The sequence below is a fragment of the Macaca nemestrina genome, chromosome 5 (genome assembly GCF_043159975.1).
Source record: "Macaca nemestrina isolate mMacNem1 chromosome 5, mMacNem.hap1, whole genome shotgun sequence".
Classification (NCBI taxonomy): domain Eukaryota; kingdom Metazoa; phylum Chordata; class Mammalia; order Primates; family Cercopithecidae; genus Macaca; species Macaca nemestrina.
The window spans coordinates 1,974,174-1,998,257 of NC_092129.1; the positions used below are offsets into that span (position 1 = coordinate 1,974,174).

The 24,084-nt window shown below is 40.8% G+C and overlaps 1 protein-coding gene across 17 annotated transcripts in view; it reads left to right on the forward strand.

Annotated features, from left to right (window-relative positions):
- LOC105487638 (WD repeat domain 27) overlaps positions 1-24,084 on the forward strand; it is a 304,221-nt gene that overhangs the window by 103,307 nt on the left and 176,830 nt on the right. For all 17 annotated transcript variants that reach the window (XR_011623219.1, XR_011623220.1, XR_011623218.1 and 14 more), the window contains one exon: positions 16,104-16,202. Coding sequence is in view for 7 of the 17 variants with exons in the window: in XM_071096155.1 (XP_070952256.1) it covers positions 16,104-16,202 (99 nt within the window). In the remaining 10 variants the exon portion in view is untranslated. The remainder of the gene's footprint in view (positions 1-16,103; positions 16,203-24,084) is intronic.

The window sequence follows — 24,084 nt, forward strand, 5'->3', positions numbered from 1 at the left end:
AAGCAGGCTTCTTAAATATTATCACACACCTTCTAGATTCCCCTGGGCATTTTATTTGAGACCTTTAGTGTTGATCAATTAGAGCAAAAAAATAAATCACAGAAATGTGTGTTTGCCTAATTAATACTGAATATATTTGCTTCCTAAAGGCTATGAAGGATAAGATAAAAACCAGTGGAAGAAACCAGTATATTTCAAATGAAGACAGCATTTTTGGGGATGAGTGCTGCACTGTGATTGAAATCCAGAATGATTTATCTGTTTATTATATGTCATCTGCATAGACAATACACATCTTTGTGACCTTAAATACAGCAGAAAAAAAAGGTTGAAAAAACAATGACAGAAAAATTCTCAAATAAAAGACACACAATTTCAGATTCACAGCTTTCAGTGAATTTCAGATTCAAATTGAATTTGAATCTGAATTTCAAATTCAAAGCACTCGGTGAATCCCAAACATGATAAATTAAAAGAACACTGTTCATTATAGTTTCTCCTACCCTTAAAATGGACTCTGCCTTTGAAATTCTCCAAGTCTATATTCCAGTGCATTGAAACTTCTCTTCTCCTCTTATTTCTCATTATTTAGTTAGTCCAGACCTGCATGATCTCTTACCTGATAAATATCAACTGGTCTCCATTATTAATGACTTCTTTTTTTCTTCACTGTTGCCAGAATATCTTCTTCATATTCAGGCTCAGCACTGGCTATGATGGAGTAGCTTGGAACTGACTAGAGTGCCTATCAGAACTACTACACAAAACCTGGTTAAACTAGGTTTAACATTCTGCAGCTACTTTTTCTCTGAAGGAGTTTGCCATTTCTGAACAAAAAAACAGACCTATGTTACAGGCAAAGCCATACAGAGGGATGCAGCTGTCTGTGTGTGTGTGTGTGTGTATGAATGGTAAGAGGTGAAGTTGTACATAAAAATTTTTCTTGATATTGCAGGGATGTAGAGATAAAAACTTGAAAACTGTAGGGCCATGAAGGGTCAAGTGCCGTGCCTGACACTACCAGTATTCCTGTCAACATATTTTATTCAATTCTGGAGCTAAGGAGGGCAAGAAATTGATAGGCTCAGCAGAAAACCTTTAGAAGCAGAGTGGGGTTTTTAACAATATTTCAGGGCTGAGGATATAAATATCAGAGGTCAGTCCCTGCTAGTGGGGTGGGAGTTCCCAATGGACACCTTAGCTTACCCCTGGATAAACCAGGAGTTGATGGAATCTCACCCAAGCTGCAATCCAGCCTTGAGTCTGCTCAACTCGGTTTATAGTAAGGAAGTCTTCTCCTGCTCCGTCTGCCCACCTTTCTGGAGTACAATAATATAATTTTGAGCCTTGGGAGGTTTTTTTTTTTTTTTGTAATATGCATAGCATTCAATTTTGAGTCAAAAAGTACAAGTATGTCAAGACATAGAGAAAAAAAAAAGGAAAAAAAATCATAATAGAAACAATACTATGGGTGACTCAGGTATTGGACTTAGCAGACAAGGTTAATATATTCAAGGAAATAGAGTGCAAGTCAGAGGCCACAAATATAAGGATGGAGAATTTTACCACATTGTTGGAATTTCCTAGAACTGAAAGATACATCATTTGAAATTAAGAGTGTAGAGACAGAAATGTTGAAAATAGCAGGATGGGAAATGAAGCTGATATGACAATACTTTAGTGTAAAGTAGACTTTGGGTCTTAATGCATTACTAGAAATGATGAATGACATTTAATATGACAAAGATGCCAATCTATGTAGAAAATGTCATAAACCTGTATGCACCCAATAATGTAGTTTCAAAATATATAAATCAAAAGTGATATAACTCTGAGAAGAAAAAGATGTGTCTTCAATCATAATGGAATACTTTAACAAACTTCTCTTAATGACTAGAAATGACTAGAAAACAAACAGATTATTGATGATCATGACACTTTTTAATGTCAATACAATTACACTTTTCTTTGTAAATACTATGTGTTTAAAATATTCTGCTGGGTCTCTATGTAGAACCAGGATCTTACGTGTGGCTTAAAAGGACTTTCACAACATGCCTCCAAATTACCTATCTATGTTCTCTCTCGATTTTTTTCTATACATCCTACTTTCTGTGTCATACAACTTCTGGATATCACAGTTCTTTTTATAATAATAATTTTAAAAAGATGAACCAAAAAATATTCTCACAGAACACAAGACTACATCAGAAAAATGTGTCTGCTAAACAGGTGAAAACTGATGATATATTTGCAAATTAGCTTAAGAAAGTTAAGAAAACACATACAACATCAGAAATTGCTAGACAACAGGAATATATGAAATGAGAACTGATGAAAGTTAGGAAGGCATTAGAAAAAAAATTCAGAAGTAAAGGTCAAATGCAAAGGAATATTATAGAAAGCAAATATAGCGAGCACAATAGGGAAAAAGGATACAAATGAGAGAAGTAAATAAAGAAAATGATAAAAGAAATTCAAGGTGAAAAGGTAAATATAGAAGTTTAGCAAAGGAGATTCAACCTACATATAAATGGAGTCCCTGGACATTTTTTTTTTTAAAGTTAGTTAAACTAAAGAACAAATAATTAATATAATTCAAAAATATATTTTCTAAAATTAAAAAAGTTTAGTTAAATCTAGATATTGCAAGAATACCTGGGAAAATTGACCCAGACTAGTTTGCATAGAAATACTGCTTAATAAGTCCATTTGACTACAAAACACCTTTGTGGATCCATGTAAAATGTTCGAATGCTTATAAGGGAAACAGTATCAGCTTGGATTGGACTTTTGTAAATCATCATTTTTTTTGTTGTTGTTAAAAAAACATTGGGAAGAACATATTTAACATACTCAGAAAGATAATCTGAATCAAGAATTTTAATATCCAGCTACATTTTTTTGAGTATAAAACCAGACACACAGTTATGAATATGCTAGAACTGAATGGTGTTCCCTCGAGTTATATTGAAAAATAAAGCTTTATAAAACCAAGCTAGGATTGAAGAAGTTTCAGCAAAAGCTTCAAGGTGAGCAGTGAATGTGTTTAACTATGGAAGATCAAAAGGTGGGAATGAGGTACGACAGAATACTTTGTAAATGTTCTATCTGTTACAGTTTAATAGTACAAAACTGGGAGATGTGAGAATATAACTAGAAAGTAGAATACATCTCTTGATTCTCTTGTAGATGTTAATTGAGTAAGAAGAGATCAGTTGAAGCTGACAATAGAATTGTAAGCTCTTAAATGTAATTTAAGAGTATAAAATTAAGATAATTATGACTAAAATTGAATGTAGAGGAAGAGAGATGGAAAAATGGTTGCTAGACAGCCTCACTGTTGGGCATAGTAGTGAACTAACATGCATTGTCTTAGAGAGGAGTGGACCAAGAGTTTTGTATAAAGCTTTTAATAAAATATAACTGCTGGAACAAGAATTCTGCCGTTTTTAAGTGCCCAAAGAAATATCTAGATAGGACAAATAAAATAGACCATAAAGTGCCATACATTATATAGAATTAAAAGTAAAATACTAGGATGAAACTGAGATGGAAATGTCAGTCATACTGATGTCTTGGTTGTTGTTGTTTTCATTTATTTTTGAGTCTTGCTCTGTTAGCCCAGGCTGAAGTGCAGTGGCATGATCATGGCCCACTATGAGCTTGAACTTCTGGGCTCAATCCATCCTCTTGCCCCAGCCTCCCACATAGCTGGAACTACAGGCACATGCCACCTGGCCTGGCTCATTAGTTTTTTAGAGATGAGGTTTCACTGTGTGGTCCAGGCTGCTGTCAAACAATTGGCTTCAGGCCTCCAGCCTCAGCCTCCCAAAGTGCTGGGATTACAGGCCTGATCCACCATGCCTGACTCATATCAATGTTTAAGGAAAAAAAGAAAAAAATTTCAGATTGGATTTTACAGATGAGGAAAAAAGTCTGAGTCCATGCTGAATATAGGAGATGCCTTAAGCCAAAGTGATCCAGGAAGGATAAAGAAAAGAGATGTTTAATGTATACCAGACAAGTGAAAATAAAAATAAAGCAGATTATGTGATTTTAATATCACACAAAACACAATTCAACCAAAAAATTATGAGGCAAAGATACTTATAATGCCAAAGGCCAAAATTCACAATGAAAATACATGTTAGTATCTAATTTTGAAGAAAATAAACAAATTTCACAAGGTGGAAATGATAAGAACCAGTTAATAAGTAGCCACACATTAATAATGGAGACTAATGCATCTGTCTCGGTCCTTGGCAGGTCAAGTGCACAGAAATTATAAGGTTGTAGGAAACTTCTATATCATAATTGATAATGCATTATTTTATAGATATTCATAGTAATGTTTGTCTGCCAACAAGGAAGGTGTCTTATTTTCAAGTGCACATCAAATATCTATGAACAATGACCATAAATGAATACAGAAAAAAGCTCAATAAATTAAAAAAAAACACAAAATCAACATTTTCTCACTATAATGCAATCAAAGTACAAATTTAAAAACCAAAAAGTTTCTTCCATCTAAATATTAAAATTCCGTCTGTTAAGCAACTCTTGGTTTAAAGGTATGAAACAAAATATGAAATTGTAGAATTTCTTGAAAATAATGCTGTTTCTAACATGACATATCAGTGTCTCTGGAATACCCATAAACCAGTTTTTGAAGGGAAATTTATAGCACCAAATACCCATATCATACATTTTTAAAGGGAAAAAGTAAATGAATATCTAACGAAAAAGCCAGACAAGGAACAGCAAAGTAAATCAGAAGAAATAAATTGATAGAAAAGCAGGTGAGAAGTTAGAAAACAGAAAATCAGTAGAACTAATAAATAAATTAAAACACTAGTTGTGTTTTTTTTTGTTGTTGGTTTGTTTGCTTTTTGAGACAGTGTCGCTCTGTCACCCAGGTTGGAGTTCAGTGGCACGATCTCAGCTCACTGCAGCCTCCGCCTCCTGGGTTCAAGAGATTCTCTTGCCTCAGCCTCCCCAGTAGCTGGGATTACAGGTGCCTGCCACCACGCCCAGCTAAGTTTTTGTGTTTTTAGTAGAGATGGGGTTTCACCACGTTGGCCAGGCTGGTCTCAAACTCCTGACCTCAAGTGATCCACCTGCCTCGGCCTCCTAAAATGCAGGGATTACAGGCATGAGCCACCATGCCTGGCCAAAACACTAGTTTTTTAAAAACGCAAGCAACAAAATAACTTAATCAGTGCAATTTTTTTTTTTTAAATAGAGAAAGCTTAGTCTATAATTAATAAGCAATGAGTAGGCAAAAGCATGGAGCAGAAGGATTTTGAAAATCATGAGACTGCTTCTCATAATTTGTGCAAATTAATATGAAAGCCTCTATACAGATGGTTGAGTCACAGAAATTTAGTTTATCAAACTGGCCCCCAAAGTAGAAACAAATTTAACAGGCCACTTTTCTTAGAAGAAATTGAGAACATTTTCTAAGAGCTCCTTGTGAAATAGTACCAGGCCCATATGCTTTCTCAGGGGATTTTACCAACCTCTTAAACATCAAATAGTCCCAAAGATACTTAACTGTTTTAAAGCATAGAGAAAGAAGGAAGACATCAGACTGCTTTTTGAAGTAACCATAACTGATAGAAAACTGGATGAAATTTCAGAAAGGAGTTATATTTCGTTTATGAATATCAATTGAAAAGCTTAAATAGGAACACAGAATTAGTGCATTAACAATAATTTATCATGTCCAAGCGGGTTATGCATAGAAGGCAAGGATGATTTACTGTCAATAAATCCACTAATAATTCCCTCATAATATTAACTAGTATAAAAAGAGGACTCTTACAACCATGTTCCTGGATGCAGAAAGCTGCTTCAATAAACTTCTAGATTCATTTCTGCTAAAACACCCAGTAAGAGAGGAATCCATGAATGCCTCTTTCAAATGATAAAATGCTTATCTCAGCCCAAAAGCTGACATCTTACTGAGAAAACTTTAGTTTTCTATGGTTGGGAACAGAGCCAGAACGTTCATTAATTCCACAACTATTTTACAGGGTATTGGAGATATTTCCCTATGAAATTGGACAGGACAACTTAACAGATATTAGCACTGAAAAGAACGGTGAAAATTATGTTTATTCATAGGTAACAAGATTACATATCTGGAAAACCCAAGAGAATTAGTGGCCCATATGAACAATAAAATAATTCAGTGAAAGATTAGTAGTATTTAAATTAATATATGGAATGCAGTAGTCTTTATAGGTGCAAAAAAAATAACCTCTGAAAAGTTATAGTGGAAGAGGAGAACTCATGAGAATAGCCTCAAAAAGGATAAACCATTCAGGTATTAACAAGATTTCTGCGAAACCTGCACTAAGAACATTTTGTTTTTCCCCCAGAAGTACAGACTTAGACAAATGCAAAATCGTAACTTGTTCTTGGATAGGAAGATTTAGTTTCATAAAGAAGGCAGTTCTCTGTAGGTAATTTGTAAATTTAACACTGCCCCAACAACAACAAAATTCCAGTAGGTTTTTCTGTAGCTGTACCGTTTGATTGTAAAGTTACTTAGGAGAATAAACAAGTAACAACGGTCAGAATACCCTGAAAAAAAAGAACAATATGATGGGGAGAACTTACCCTGTCAGCCATTAACTTATGTTGGAAAGCCTTTCAAATTAAAACCATGTGGAACTGGTGCACGAATACCAGTATTTCTTAGCTCCCGCCACGGAAGGTGCTTGGAAGCAGTGACATTCCAGCCATCACCCTTAGTACCCTCTTTGCAGCCTCTAAATGCCGTTCCCCAGTAATAGAAGCCAGAACTCCCTGGGTGGAGAGCTGGTTCCAGGTCTGTGGCAGAAGACTTACAAGATGAGCCAGGGACATCTTATGCCAAAGAGAAAAGAAGAAATCAAAGGGTAATGGAGTCATATAACAAGGCCACAGGCAACAGCCAATTCCCAAGGCCTTAAGGCTACTGCTGCCTTAGGCATGTACCACTGTCTGCTGGTTAGACCCATGGGCAGCACCACATCAGTGCCGTATTCTGTTGGCCAACGGAGGGCTAGCTGAGCATCCAAAGAGTAATGACTGCGATTGACTTCAAACATTGTGTATCCAAACCCTTATCATTTTTTATAATACTCCCCCCAGAAAGTTATAGCTAAAAACAAAAACATAAAATATCATTGGTCCCCATTTGGAGGTAACTAGGGCACCTGTCCCTTACTCAGAAGTGTGCCTTATGAAGGAAAATACTTAAACATTTGTCTGCCTTTCCTGTTCGGACTGTATTTTAAGTAAACCAAATAGCCTACTTGGTAAAGGAAAGTTATTTCTTAGTGGATTGCAGACAAGTGGAATGGATGAATGGCAGGATTAGAAAATCACCCTCTTCAATCTTAGATGCAGTAATTGACTGAGGCAAATGTCATCAGTAGGTGAAATTATCAGATGAAGATCATGGCCCAAAGGAAACTTGAATAATAGACATTTCGCTTAAGAACACATACAGATGGTCAATGCGTACGGGAAAAACGGGCTCACATCACCAATCATCAGGGAAATGCAAGTCAAAACCATAATAAGATACCATCTCACACCTGTTAGAATATCAGAAAGACAAGTGACGATGAGGATGTGGAGAAAGGGGAGCTCCTGCATAGTCGGTGGGAATGCAAAATGAGGCAGCCACTGCGGAAAACGTGTGTTGTTTCCTCAAAAAGCGAAAAGTAGAAATCACATGATCCAGCAATCTCGGGTATTTGTCCAAAAGAATTGAAATCAGTATATGGAAGAGATACCTGCGCTTCCATGGCCATTGCAGCACTCTGCACGATATCCACAGTGTGGAGGCGCCCTAAGTGTCCGTCACAGAGGAGTGGATAAGGAAAATGGAGCGTGGACGTGGAATCACATATTATCCCAAGGCCTTAAAAAGTGACTGCTGCCTTAGGTATTTACCAGTGTCCACTGGTTAGACCAGTGGGCGATATCACACCCGTGCCCTGTTCTGCTATGTCTCTGGAAGAGGACGTGCCAGAGAAAAGGGTGGGGTTTATTACTGTGTGTGCCATATTTATTTTGCCAGACCTTGATGGAGGTTGACAAGAGTTGGAGATTGTGCGTCAGCCTTGCAGCCTGATGAGATGATACCATTTGCCTCCCGTGGCTTGTGTGGCGGGCGGCCAGGTGGTCCTGCATGCCACCATCAGGAATTCTCCAACAGAGCCTTTGCTTCTTGCTGTAAGGAGGCAAGGCTTCTGTCTTGGGGTGACTTTGTTTTAAATCTTGACCATTTTAGGTCTTCTGAGAATAGTTTACTTTTTTGTAAACTAAAAATTCAGTATCTGAAGAAATGTGCAGAATACTCGGAAAATGTCATTTCTGGAATTATTTTCAAAAGCAAAATAAGTGAGCATAATATGACAGTTGATTCCCCTCTGGAAAATGTCGCTACCATTGTCAAGTTTCAAGAGTGCAGAACTCACTTCTGTTTGTAATTCTTCGTCCCCTTTCTTGTGTGGGGTTAATTTGGGTAAAGGGAAACGAAGGTCACATGTTAGGAACTCTGTGAAAGGAAGAATGAAAGAAACTTCATCCTCGCAGACGTGGCTCAGCAGAATTGCAAAATAGTTGTAATGAATCGGTGTAGTCCTGCTTCCAAAACACTTCGCTTCTAAAGTAGTACATTCAGTCCCTTACCAATTTTTGTAAAAACATTTTTGAGCAGTCAAGCATTATTCCAGCACCCACAGATTTATGCCACATCCTCATCTTTTGCCTGAAAAATATTGCTTCCTTTTTTCTTGCTCCTTCTCTCAGGACTTCTTGATTTGGTTCTGGCATGAGATCTACCTACACAGGTTTTATTTCCAGCTCTGTTTGTTTTCTGAATATGTCTTAGCCTCAGCTCGTTTCTCTGTGGTGGCTGAAGTGCTTCATGACTCCAGTGAGTACCTCTAATTAAAATGTTTCTTTCACACATGGATTGTGGTTACATTGAATCATTTGCAGAGCTGTTCATTACCATCACTATGGCTTATTGTCCTTCTGTATGTATTGACACTGTGTAGGATCACAGCATAAGAAACCTGTGTATCTACTAAAATATTTCTGATATTTGGGCTTCCAGTTGCTGTGTCACATGTAAAATTGTCATGATCAGAAAATTCATGTACCCCAAGATTCTCTGGACCAAAAGATGTTTCATTTAATTCCATTCTCACTGAGGAAACAAAAGACCTTTCCTTGATAAATTTTACCTCGCCTCTTGCCACTATATTATGTCATTCTATGTGTGTTTTGAGGTTTCATGCAAATGGAAGCCAGCTGATCTCAGGAAGCGCTTTTCAAGAGGTGAGTGGCCTTGGAAGGCTGCCTGCCCTCAGCCTGGCTTCCTTGTCTATGGAACTGGGACAATAAGAGTGTTTTCTTCATAGTGCTGCCGAGAGGGTTACACGAGAAAATTTATATAAAATTCTTATCAGAGTGCCTGACAAAAAGTCAGTGTCCAGTAAGTTCTTGCTGCTGTTAACCTCTGTATTTTATCGTTGGAAATAATGGATGGAAAAGAGATTCAGTCATTATAATTTCCCTTATTTGTTTAATCTAAACAGCAGACAGGAGTTCTGAAGAAATTCAGAAACCCTTTGATATTAAATCAGTCCTGAATGAAAAATAGCAAAATAAGCAAAGGATGATTTTGGAAACACCTGTGAGATTAGAGGGAATTTGAGGATGCCCTGACCATGTGTGAATGGGAGTTGTCTTTGGCAGCCCAGTGAAATAAACAGCAAAAGCTTAGAAAAATCCGTTTGGAATCTCAGCACTGAGGCTCCGTGGCTGTCCTGGTAAAGTGCTCTCTACCTGTCATGGTTTCCTCCATAAAAAATGGAGATTGCGATAAAACAGGGATGCACCTTGGTCCATTTTTGTAAATGGTTTATGTAACAGTTGGGTTTTGTAAATAGTGACACACTGTGTAAATGTTAGGGTTACCCTCACCCAGTGGTTCCCAAAGTGGGGTGCCCTGGACCAGCAGCATCAGCCTGACCTGGGAACCTGTTAGGAGTGCACATTCCCAGGCCCCATGCCACCCCTTACAGCAGCAACTGCACAGGAATACTTTTCAAATAAAGATGTGCTTGTGGCAGAAGAAAATAAAATGTAGACATTTTATTTCTCCACTTTCCTTCAAAATTCAGCTGACTCTTGAACAACATGGGTTTGAAATGCATGGGTCCACTTATACATGATTTTTTTTTTCAACAAATATATTAACATTTTTGGAGATTTTCAACACTTTGAAAAAACTCATAGATGAACCACATAGCCTAAAAGTCTAAAAAAATTAAAAAGATATGTCATGAATGCATAAAATGTATGTAGATATTAGTCTATTTTATCCTTGACTATCATAACATTTACACACGTTTTTAAAAAGTTAAAATTTATTAGAATGTATGCACATTCTCAGTCAAGAGAAATATAAACAAGTGCAGAAATGCAGTACGAAATCATCACTTCATAAACTCGACTGTCGTCCATCCAGCACTACTGTCCTCATTTCATCGCCTTGCTGTTGCTGTTGCGGTGAGCTCAGGAGTTACAAGTATCCCTTAAAACTCTGTGTGATGCTCATCGCCTCTGTGTGAGCTGTTTGTCTCTCCAGTAAATTGTGTGTTGCAGTGAAAGGTGGTCTCTTACGGCTCTTGTGTATTTTTCATTGTGTTTAATGCAATACTGTAAACCTTGAATCACACCATGGGGCCCATAGGAAGTGCCCCTAGAGATGCTGAACTTTCTCCCAAGAAAAGCCACGACTTTACAGAAAAAGCTGAATTGCTTGGTATGTACGTAGACTGGCAGGCGGCTGCCCTTTCAAGATAAATGAATCCAGTATAAGAAATAATGTAAAAAAAGAAAAGGAAACTCGTGGAGACATGGCTGCAGCTGTGCCAGCAGGCATGAAAACCTTGCACGTTTTGTTAAATCCTTTTAAATCTCATATTGCAAATGCAGCTTTTATGTAGGTGCAGGATTGCTATGAGAAAGGCATACCTATAGACTCTAATATGATTCAAGAAAAAGTGAAGTCATTATCGGACAAAGCAAAGGGAAGGTGAAGGATGACTTGATAATTTTAGAAAGAGGTTTGGCTTAAAAAGTTCAAGATAGGTCTGGACATGGTGGCTCACGCCTGTAATCGCAGCACTTTGGGAGGTCGAGGTGGGCGGATCACCTGATGTTGGGAGTTTGAGACCAGCCTGACCCACATGGAGAAACCCCATCTCTACTAAAAATACCAAATTAGCCGGGTTTGGTGGTTCATGCCTCTAATCCCAGCTACTTGGGAAGACTGAGGCAGGAGAATCGCTTGAACCTGGGAGTTGGAGGTTGTGGTGAGCCGAGATCGCGCCATCGCACTCCAGCCTGGACAACAAGAGCAAAACTCTGTCTCAAAAAAAAAAAAAAAAAATCAAGATAACAGGAGAAGCAGCTTCTGACCAAGAGGCAGCAGCTGAGTTCCCAGACGCCATTAAGGAAATCATTGAGGGCCGGGCACAGTGGCTCACGCCTGTAATCCCAGCACTTTGGGAGGCCAAGGTGGGCGGGTCATCTGAGGTCAGGAGTTCGAGACCAGCCTGGCTAAGATGGTGAAACCCTGTCTCTACTAAAAATACAAAAATTAGCCGGGTGTGGTGCTGGGCACCTGTAATCCCAACTACTTGAGAGACTGAGGCGGGAGAATCGTTTGAGCCCAGGAGGTGGAGGTTGTAGTGAGCTGAGATTGTGCCACTGCACTCCAGCCTGGGCAACAGAGCAAGACGCCGTCTTAAAAAAAAAAACAAAAAGAAAAGAAAAGAAAATCCTTGAGGAGAAAGGATGTCTGCCTGAACAGGTTTTTAGTGCAGATGTAAGTGGCCTATTCTTAGGGAAAAACATGCTACAAAGGACATTTATTGGTAAGGAAGAGAAGAAACACCAGACTTAAAGCAGGAAGGGATAGGTCAACTCTACTGGTTTCTGCAAATGCAGCTGAGCTTGTGATTGAGACTACCCTTATCCATAAAACTGAGCCTTGAAGGGAAAAAAACACCACCTGCCGGGTGTTTCATTGTTCACCAAGAAAGCAGGACAGTGAGAACCTTTTCCCGCATTGGTTCCATTGTTACTTTGTCCCTGAAGTCAGGAAGCAACTGCCTTTTTTTTTTTTTTTTCCTGAAACAGAGTCTAGCTGTGTTGCCAGGCTGGAGTGTAATGGTGCAGTCTTGGCTCACTGCAACCACTGCCTCCTGGGTCAAGCAATTCTCCCGCCCCAGCCTCCCGAGTAGCTGTGATTATAGGCATGTGCCACCACACCCAGCTGACTTTTGTATTTTTAGCAGAGATGGGGTTTCACCATGTTGGCAAGGATGGCCTTGATCTCCTGACCTCATGATCCGCCCACCTTGGTCTCCCAAAGTGCTGGGATTGCAGGCGTGAGCCACCACGCTTGGCCACGACTGCCTTTTAAAGTTCTTTTGATATTGGACAATGCCCCTGGCCACCCAGAACCCAATGAGTTTAACACTAGAGGCATCAAAGTGGTCTTGCCCCCAAACAACTTCTCTAATCCGGACTCCAGATCAGAGGGTCATTACACATGGAACCCTATGGAAAGGGTTGTGAATGCTGTGGAAGAGAACTTTGATGGAGAGAACATCATGAAAATCTGGAAAGATTACACAATTGAAGAGGCCATTACTGTTATAGGAAAAGCCATGCAGGCCATCAACCCTGAAACAATTTCCACTGGAGAGAACTGTCCAGAGTTGTGCATGACCTCACAGGATTTATGACAGGGCCAATCAAGGAAATCATGAAAGAGATCGTGGATATGGCAAAAAAGGTTTCAAGCTATGGATCTTGGAGAAATTCAAGAGCTAACAGATACCACACCAGAGGAATTAAGAGAAGACCACTTGATGGAGATGAGTGCTTCAAACCAATGCTGGACAATGAGTAAGAAGACTGACTCGGAAGAAGCAGTGCCAAGAAACAAATTGACGTTAGACATAATCTGGAAGAAGGGTTCTGATGACTCAGTGCTTTTGATGTCTTTCACGACATGGATCCTTCTATGATACAGGCAGTGAAATGAAAGCAAATGGTAGTAGGATTGGTACCATATAGAAAATGTGAGAAAGCAAAAATGTCAGGCAGAAATTACGACATATTTCTGTAAAGTTACACCAAGTGAGCCTGCCTCTGCTGCCTCCCCTTCCACCTCCTCCACCTCTTCTGCTTCGGCCATGCTGAGACAGCAAAACCAACCCCTGCTACTTCTCCTTCCCACTCAACAGGAAGACAATGAGGATGAAGACCTCTATGATGCCACTCAGTGAATAGTGAGTATATTTTTTCTTCCTTATACTTTTTAAAATATCATTTTCTTTTCTTTCGCTTACTGTATTGTAAGAATAAAGTATTAATACATATAGCATATAAATATATGGTAATTGATTGTTTATGTTATTGGTAAGACTTCTGGTCAACAGTAGGTTATCAGTAAAGCTTTTGGAGAGTCAAAAGCTTCATGTGGATTTTTGATTGTGTGGAGGGCCAGCACCCCTAGCCACCATGTTGCTCAAGGGTCAACTGTATATCAGACATTTATTTGTAGACTTTACTTCAAAACCTGCTTAGTCATTGACAGAATCATTGGTAAGGCCTAAATCTGAAGGACTCATTCTTACATTAAAATAGTTCTTTTTCAGTGATTATTTTATTTGCTGAGCAGAAGCTCTTTAGTTTGATGCAGTCCCATTTATTTACTTTTGTTTTGTAGCCTGAGCTTTTTTTCTGACGTTCAAAATATTATTGCCAAGGTCAATATTGAGGTGCTTTTCCACTATGTTCTCTTCTAGCAGTTTTATGATTTTAGGTCTTTCATCCATTTTGAGTTGATTTTTGTGTATGGTAAAATAAAGGTCCAATTTCATTCTTTTGTGTGCAGAAATCTGTTTTCCTAACACCATTTATTAAAGAGGTTACCATTTATTAAAGCGATTATCCTTTCCTCATTGTGTCCTCTTGATGGCCTTATTGAAAATTAGTTGTCCATATACATTTAGATTTATTTCTGAGCTCTATACTCTAATTGGTCTGTGGTTTTGTTTTTCTGGCAGTACCATATTGTTTTAGTTACTGTAGCTTTGTAATATAGTCTTAAATCAAGTGTGATGCCTCCAACTTTATTTTTCTTAAATGAAAAAGCAACCTATGGACTGGGAAACATTATTTGCAAACCACATATCTGATAAGGGTTTAATATCCAAAATTTATAAAGAACTCTTGCAACTCAATAGCAGAAAAACAAATGACCTGATTGAAAAATGAGTAAAGGACCTGGATAGACATTTCTCCAAAGACAACATAAAAATGGCCAAAAATCTATATGAAAAGGTGCTCCACATTGCTAATCATAAGAGAAATGCAAATTAAAACCACTGAGCTAGCACCTCATACCTGTAAGGATGGCTATTATCAAAAAGACAAGAGATAGCAAATGTTGGTGAGGGTGTGAAAAAAGGGAACCTTGTGCACTGTTGGTGGGAATGTAGGTTGGTGCAGCCATCTGGAAAACAGTATAGAAAACAGTAACAATAGAACTACAATATGACCCAGCAGTCCTCCTTCTGGTATATGCTCAAAGGAGAGGCAGTCAACACCATGTAAAGTCATCTGCCCTCCCATGTTCATTGAGCATTAGTCACAACAGCCAAGCTATAGAAACTACCTAAAAGCTCATCAATGAACACAAATTAATAAAAAATATGATACAGGAGTGTGTGCATATGTCTGTACACACATACACACAATGGTATAGCCTGCCATTTGCCACAGTGTGGATGGACATGGAGGACATTATGCTAAGTGAAATAAACCAGACACAAAAAGAAAAAGACTGCAGGATCTCACTTCTGTGTGAAATCTGTATCTTAACAAGAGCTCAAAGACACCAAGATAGATGATGGAAGTGTGGCTAACAGGGTAGACATAGGCAGGGACGGGGAGGAAATGGGGAGATGTGGGTCAAAGGATACGAAACAGCAGCTGCTAGGATGAAGTCCAGGTATCTAATGTGCAACACGAGTGCTCAAGTTAATAAAAGCATGGAGTATTAGGGATTTTCCTGAACTACATAGATTTTAGCTGTTCTTGTTACAAATACAAGTAGCGATGTGAGATGATAGATATGAGAGTCTGCCTCTCTACAGTTACCAGTACTATTATGTTCTTATCTGTAGGTATGGATCCCATAAAATCATGTTGCGAACTTCAAATATACACAATATGCTTAATTTTTTAAAAAACAGTAGGGTTTTGCGGGAAAAGGAATCACCTTTGACACCTTCCTTCTGCTGCAATGTGACGTTGCTGTTTATTACTAGTAGGCTTTCAGAAAATATTTGTTGATACACCTTGTTACTTAATGATTATCTCATCTCTCAATTCCATCAGAATGGTATCTGATAACAGATTTTGTCTCTAAAATAAACTATTGATGGCAGTTCTGGATACATAAATCCAGAATTGTGTCACACACAGTTGGAGAGGAACTTATTTATCAACAGCTATAAAAAAATCTGAGTATTTGAATTGCTCAAATTCTAAGCTGATGAGTAGGAAACACAGTATAGCATATGTACCTATTTGAAGTTTATAGGGGAGGATACAATAGAGTATCTTTTTTTTTTTTTCATTCAGTTTGGAACTTCAAGGTAAGGTTGCATTACAGAATCTATACTCCTTCCTTAAAATTAGTCATCAAACATGAGCATATATTTAAAACTGTTCACAGGGTACTATGGAGGCTTTTGATAGTAAATAGAAGGTATGACATAAGTTCACTAAGATGTAAAAAATCTACAAGAGAGAAGGGGAAAAGATGCCTGTTTTATAAAGTTAGTTCCCCAGCTTGGATGATGTTTTGTCAGGCATCTCGGTTGTTGCTGTTGTATTTGATCAACTGCACTAATCTATAGACAGTCCCTCTGCTCTGCATAGCACATAGCTGATTCCTCACTCTGAGTTAACATGGCTCACCTGCTCATCTTGTCTTGTAGGCTTACGTGTATGAAATGGGCTCGAGCACGTTTTCTCACCGGCTGGCTGGGCACACAGACACCATCACTGGAGTGGCCTTTAACCCATCCACGCCCCAGGTACAGTCTTGCTGAGTGGGTGGGGCACCTCTGCTGCATACAGGTCTTACGTTATATTTTTGTATCTTTATGACTTTATTTTGGTGAAATCTTATAATAATTAAGGTTACATGCCAGTGTTCACTGAGTTCAGGGAGAACTTAGGAAATACACTTTTATTGGAGAGAGAGAGAAATAAACCTTTATTGTGGGGAAATGCATCTGGAAAAGTTTCTTTTATAATGAAGGTGTTTGCCACTCAGCACTCGTGCATGTTTAATTGAATGAAACGGGAATGTATGGGAAGACCCGTGGACAAATACGGTTACGTGGGGCACTAACATGAACACCAGTGCCAGCAAGAAAGCAAGCAGCAGAGCAAGTAAAGAACAGGATTTTGAAAGTTCTTACGGAAAAAAGTCCACAGCATTTCCAGAAACTTTTTAAATTAGAATAAAACATGAAAATAACCATTGCAAATCAATTGTATATAAAAATGAATGGTCTTCTATTAAAATGTAGAGGGAGATTTTTTGCAAAGGATTAAAAATATTAGGTATTGGCCAGGCGCAGTGGCTCACAACTGTAATCCCAGCACTTTAGGAGGCCAAGGCGGCCAGTGGATCACCTAAGGTCAGGAGTTCAAGACCAGCCTGGCCAACATGGCGAAACCCCGTCTCTACTAAAAAATACAAAAATGAGCCGGCCATGGTGGTGGGCGCCTATAATCCCAGCTACTCAGGAGGCTGAGGCAGGAGAACTGCTTGAACCTGGGAGGCGGAGGTTGCAGTGAGTTAAGATCACGGCACTGCACACCAGCCTGGGCAACAAAACAAGACTCTGTCTCAAAAAAATAAAATAAAATAAATATCACGTATTAAACTCCAGTGTTTGGGAATAATTTCATTTTGTCTCTTTAAGATTGAGGCTTTGATTCAGAGAATAGCGTCATTGTGTGACTGTGTACTCTGGCCTAGCGCGTGTGATCAGGCGGAACGGCACTCCACACGTGTCTTGTGACCCTGCTCTTCTCCACTAAACAACGTATCGCTGTGGTTCAGGGCATGTTGCTGTGCCTGGCACTCGCGCTACTGCTGCTGTATATTGAATAATACTGAATATTGAAAATGAGTAAGTGCATCTTGTGCTGTCATGGACCAGAGCTTCCATCAGCATCACCGCTGAATTCCATCTTTGGCCCTAATTTATCTTTTCAGTCTGCTCCAGATGGGAATTTGAATTTATGCTTTCGTTCCCTATTACAAACAATACTGAGCCGTACATCTTCATGATGCTTCATTCTTCCCATGAGACTGTGCCATGTGCACTGTAAAGGACCTGCTTTTCTTGATAATATTTGTGGCATCACCTATTCTGCACTTTTAAAACATATTGCTTTGAGTTGTCGTGTTCTTTTATAATCCTTTGAACGGCATTTGGGCAGCGAGATGGAGGGGTGGTCAGGAAAGAAAGAAAGATGAAAAGTGCCAAAGCTCGACCCAGCAGGGTGGCAGCAGGGAGAGGGGGAGTGATTTATGGGGGAGTCAGATGTTAGCTGTCTTGACACTTGAGTATTTGGCATCAAAATGTCTTTCAGCCTCACTGAATTTTTTTGAATACTTGAAAATTTTCAGTGAAAAAAAGGTTGGGTAGGTCTCTATTGCCCTTGAGATTAATGAATAAAAGAAACAAATAGGGGCTGGGCGCAGTGGCTCATGCCTGTAATCCCAGCACTTTGGGAGGCCGAGGCAGGCAGATTATGAGGTCAGGAGATCAAGACCATCCTGGCTAACACGGTGAAACCACATCTCTACTAAAAAATAGAAAAACTTAGCCGAGCGTGGTGGTGGGTGCCTGTAGTCCCAGCTACTCGGGAGGCTGAGGCAGGAGAATGGTGTGAACCCGGGAGGTGGAGCTTGCAGTGAGCCAAGATCGTGCCACTGCACTGCACTGCAGCCTGGGCAACAGAGCAAGACTCTGTCTCAAAAAAAAAAAAAAAAAAAAAAAAAAAGAAACAAATATGGTGTAAATATAGTTATAAAAAATAAAGAGGAAAAAGCAACAAGTTGTAGTTGTCATGAACCTTCGTGATGAAGGGCCACTAAATAACAGGCACAAGAAGCCAGTTATGCATAGGTATACATCATACTGATTCATTAAGTGTAATGATATCATATACTGAATTATAATATATAATTCACTAAGTTGTTTCCTTATTTTTAAAAATTTCCTTTCTTTACTGATATTAGTCTACTTTCTTCCATATATATCACCTCACTACCATTCCTCTGTTTCCCAGCATTGTAAATCAAACAACTGGAAGTCATTTTTATTTTCATACATTGTATTACAATAATTACTTACCATGACTACAGTAACTTTTAAAATATGTTTTCTGATCACTTAAATTTTCTCAGGATTGGACAATATTGGTAATTATTGAAGAGACAGTTAACCACATAAAATTAAGTAAAATTAAGATTTGGAAATAACCACAGGCAGGAAAAGGTTTTGTTAAAAGTAAACATGATAAAGAAGCACTAGGGATGCTGGAACAGGACATCAAAAATCTTCTCCTTCACAAAGGCAATGAAAACAGTCACAGAAATTGTCAAAACCAGCTTTCTTAGAACTCTGAAATTAACCAGAGGCTCGCAACAATCCAAAGAGCGTGTATGCAAGAAAAATCCAAGTCTCAGTAAGACAGTAACCTTTGAAGCCTATCCTGCATAATTTAATAAGAAAGGAGAGCTTCACTTTAAATTGAATACCATCGGTTGGCAAATGAAGTTCTTGTGTGAAGCACAGGTAAAGTTGGAGGTCGTATTTATTTAATACATGATTCCATTTAGCAGTATATGAGGGCACTGCTGTTTTGAAGGAAAGATTGATAGTACTCTCCTAAGCATGGTTTATTTTGTTTATGATATAAAAACATACACACAAGGAAAACATGGGAACAAGTGTGGTGAAATATTAGAAGTCTGTGCCACAAACACCAACAGCATTTCCCCTGTCTAACGTTGGATCTGGTAATGAGAGAATGCTGGAGCTGTGAAAATCGGGGAGTAAAATTGGTGACAGCACAGCTCACACTTAGGGGATTGCTACTTTCTTTTTCTTTTTTTTTTGAGACGGAGTCTTGCTCTGTTGCCCAGACTAGAGTGCAGTGGCGCAGTCTCAGCTCACTGCAAGCTCTGCCTTCCAGGTTCACGCCATTCTCCCGCCTCAGCCTCCTGAGTAGCTGGGACTACAGGCGCCTGCCACCTCGCGGCTAATTTTTTGTATTTTTAGTAGAGACGGGGTTTCACTGTGTTAGCCAGGATGGTCTTGATCTCTTGACCTTGTGATCCGTCTACCTCGGCCTCCCAAAGTGCTGGGATTACAGGCGTGAGCCACCGCGCATGACCTACTTTCTTTATTAACTATGATCAGCTGGTCAGAATTTTACAGGCTAGGTCCAGACCTGATGCAGGAAATCCCCAAACTGGGGCTTAGCCCAGCAGGGTTCTTGGCTTTGCTCAGGAAAGAATTCGAGGGTGAGGTGGTGGTGACAGAGCAAAGTGTGCAGCAAAACGGTAGCTGCACCGACAGCAGGGCCACTGCACAGGCAGAGTGGCCCAGAGCAGCACGCGTTGGTCGCTGGCGAGCATAGTTACACCCACTCTTAATTATATGCTAAATAAGGGGCAGGTTATTCATGAGCTTTCTGGAAAACGGGTGGGAGTTCCGGAACCATATAAGGTCACCTCTGGGTTGTTTCCACGCATTTGTAAACTGTCATGGTGCCAGTGGGAGTGTCTTATGCAGATGAATTATAATCAGTACATAATGAGTAACGAGAGCAACCAGAGACTCTGATTCAAATGCTTCAGCACCATCTTGGCCCTAGCTGGTTTGGGCCAGTTCCTGTGCTACATCCTGTTTTGATCAGAAGGGTCATGACCCAGGCTCTGGAAACAAGGCCTGCTGACCCCTGCCTCAGACCCCCTGATTTCTAATTTCTGATGGGTACTTGGTAATGTTCTGTCACACTCTCTATAAATTTAACTTAAAACATGTATCTTACGATAAATACATTTTTAGCTCCACAGTCATTACTGCTACTTTGAAGCGGGCTGTTTTGACAAACAGGTTTAAGGCTCTCTATTCTACCTCCCCATTACAGCCTCATCAAATGATCAGACCTTTCATCTATGACTTAAGCACGTTTTTCTTGATACAATGCAAAGCTGGTCATTGCAGGATGACATCTGACACCAGGAGTAAGCAGGTTTTGGGAATGGCCAGTTCACTATTGACTGTTGTTACCTGGTGGAAAAATGTCATAGAAGCATGTCTGGTGCCACTGACACCCAGGCTGCGATGGTCTTTGCAATCAGGAGGAGAAACTCATGGAAATCAGCTCACCCAGGTGGCAGACTCTGGCTGCTGCCACGTACCTAGGGTGCTGGTGAGAGACCTTATATTAGGAACCTGGAGCATGATGATGTCTACGGCAGCTCCCGCACTTAGTCCTTCATAACACAGGTGTCTATCAGGCTGGAGACGTCTTGTTCTCCCTGAGTCTCTCAGATACGGAATGGTCATTCATAGCATTTGTCCTGTGTATTTTACAAGGTTGCTTGGGAACAAATGATGCTGTGTAAAATAATAACCAAAGCTGCTGCTGAGTGTCCCCCAAGAGCGAGGAGCTGTGTGCGGGTCTTTCCTCATGTTATCCAGTTCTTGCCGGCAGCTTTGTTTGCAGATGTTAGCGCAGCTGTGTCTCAGAGAAGAGTGTGGGGATCCAGACAGATCAGTTTATGTGCAGTTGAGAGTTTGCACCAGCATCCCGACGGCTTCCAAGCCCACGCACTTATGCCCCACTGTGAGCTTCTATGTAGGAAATCTGTTAAGTGCTGCACACATTTGTAATAAGATAAAATACATTGCTTCTGCCATTTGTATTTACATATTTATTTTAAAGTTCTTTTTGAAATTGGAAAACAAACCCCAATCTAGATAGACTTGTCATTCATCCAGAACCTAGGCCGTGTTTGCAAGTCCTTCCGCGCTGAGACAACTTCCTAGCCTCTCACATTCATAAGAGGACTTTCGGGAAGGTAAGCCCGTGCCACTGTTTTTATATCCCAAATGGCAGCCCACATCGTCGCTATGGATAAGAACGTAAACTCTGTGCTGACCTCTCACCGCGTGGGCGCCGTTATTCCGGGACCATGTCACAGTTTCACAGTTGGAGAGCACCTTCCAGCTTGAAATCTCAGGACCCGTGTTTCCCCACTAAGCATGCTCCAGGGTCAGCATTGCGGAGCCTCCCAGTAGGAGGATAAAACACACGTTAGAGAAACGCGTTTCCAGAGAAGGGGAATCAATAGGTGAGACATGGATGGGGAGAGAGAGAGAGACAGAGAGAGATGGTTGGAATTTTTTATGTGAATTGGCTCACGCAGTTGTGGAGGCTGGGAAGTGCCACGAGCTGCTGTCTGCAAGCTGGAGTCCAGGAAAGCTGGTGGTTTGTTCCAGTCTGAGTCCAAAGGCTTGAGAATGGGGGAAGAGTTGGGGGGTACTGATGTTAAGTCCCAGCCCAAGGGCAGGAGCCAGTGTCCCAGCGCAAACAGGCAGAAATGCAAATAATTTAAAAGTTGCTGCGGCAAATGCCTTTGAGCTAGGCTTGGACGCTTCCCGTCGCCGCAGTAACGAATCACTGCTGTGGGCCGCGGAGGAAAAGGCCGATTTCCCGACTGCAGCTCCGTGGTCGGGAGGCTGCGGGGCTCACGGGTTTAGCTCCCCCGGTAGGGCGGCTCCGGGAGAATCCGGTGCTCGGCCTTTTCCGGCTTCCGGAGGCGCCGCCGTCCTGGCTCGGGGCGTGCTCCGTCTTCCGGGCCGAGATCCCGTTGCTCACTCCGACCGTCTCCCCGCTCGTCCTCCCCGTGTGGACACTTGGTCCTTGTCCTGCCCCTGTAATTACACCCGGGACCTCCACAACCATCCCCCGTCTGGAGGCCGCCGACGCAGCCACACCCGCCAAGTCCTCTTTCCCTGTGGGCGACTCTAGCCGCCCGTTCGCAGATGCCGGACCGTGGTGTGGACGTCGGGGGGCGCCATTCCTGGCTCGGCGCGGACGCCCCCGCCTCAGCGCGGCCCTGCCCGGACCCCCGCTCCCAGCTCCCAGCCGCCACCTCTGCGTCCCATTCCCACTTTCTCAGGTCACCCCTGGTGTCCTCCCAGCAACCACCGGCAGGAAATCACCTGTGGGCGCAGGGGTCTCCTCGTCACCACTGGCATCCCTCTTGTCGCCCATGTAGCTTTTTTGCTTTTTTTCTTTTTTTCTTTTTTTTTGAGCATATTTGAGAGGATCCTTCTTCCTTATTACCAATTAAGCCAGTTTACAGTCACATAAAATACATAACTGTATGATTCACGAGTTTATAGTTACTTAACTGTGTGATTTTCATAATTCTCTCTGTGCTAATTATAAACACACCCTTGAGGAGAGCTGCCATCTTTCTTTGTTTCCTCTACTAGAAAGTACCCTGTAAAGTACTTGGTACATTTTGAAAGATCCTTGAGTTCTAGTCTTGCTTGAAAAATAATTTCTTTCCTTTTCCTTTTTTTTCTTTTTCTTTCTTTTTTTTTTTTTTGTGAGACACGGTCTCACTCTTGCCCAGGCTACAGTGCAATCACAGTTCACTGCAGCCTCGAACTCCTGGGTTCAAGCAGTCCTCCCGCCTCAACCTCCTAAGTAGCTGATACTACAGGCATGCACCACCCCACCCGGCTCATGTTTTAATTTTCATTTTTAGTAGAGATGGAGGTCTCACTATTTTGCCCAGGCTGGTCTCAAACTCCTGCCCTCAAGCAATCCTCCCACCTTAGCCTCCCAAAGTGCTGGGGACTATAGGTGTATGCCACCGTGCCTGGCCTGAAAAAATAATTTGTTTTATGGTAATCTTCATCTTTTGAGTTTTGTTACATGACAGATTTCCCCAAATACCAAAGGCTTTCCCTAACACTCATGGAAGGTCATCCAGTTCTGTCCAGCATCCCCTTCATCTCGGAGCATGGCCGACGGGTGAAGTCCCACCAGACCTGCTGGCCCCTACGGGGCAAGGTGGAGGCTGGCCAACATCCCATACCCCTTGGTCACACCCACCATGAGGCCCAGCCCAGCCCAGCAGAGTGGAGAGTGAGTCCCCTGAGGGTAGGTGGACACAGAGAATAAATATTTCCAAACATGAACACACTTTACCACGTTTCATTTTGTAATGTTGAATTTTAGGAGTGGTGTTAATCTGGTGCTAATTGTCTCTGTCTATAGAAGTATCTAAAGCAGGCCCATTGCTCCAAAAGCTTTGCAGCACGCAGTTTTTCCAGTCATGGTTATCAGATAGGTCTCTGAAACAGCAATGGTTCCTCAGGAACACATGGCAGATAGGCTTAGAAGCCTTCATTTTGCAGTAAAACATTTATTTGATTTTAAGATACATGTTATCCCTTCACTAACATTTGTGAAATTGTTGAACCTGGAAATATTCATCCTTCCTTTTTAAAGTAGCATGTTCTTTCTCTGTTTTATTAAATCCCTGGTGCAACCTACACATAATGTTGTTTAAAATCATGCCCACAAAATGAAGCATGTGACTCAAGCTTTCGTTTTAAGAAAATCTATTAGATGGTGCATCGAAATAATGATTTGAAATTTTTATTGTAGGAAAAGACCCCTCTAAGTTCCAGCCCCGGCATATTAACATGTAAAGTGCATGTGTTGGCTTAGAGAGCGGGCTGCGTATTGATTAGAGTAGGATGTTAGGTCACACAGGGCAGCCCCTCCCACTAGACAGGAAATACAGGCCACCTGCCTTCAACAGGTCAGGGTCAGTGTTGGGGAGTGATAACACCA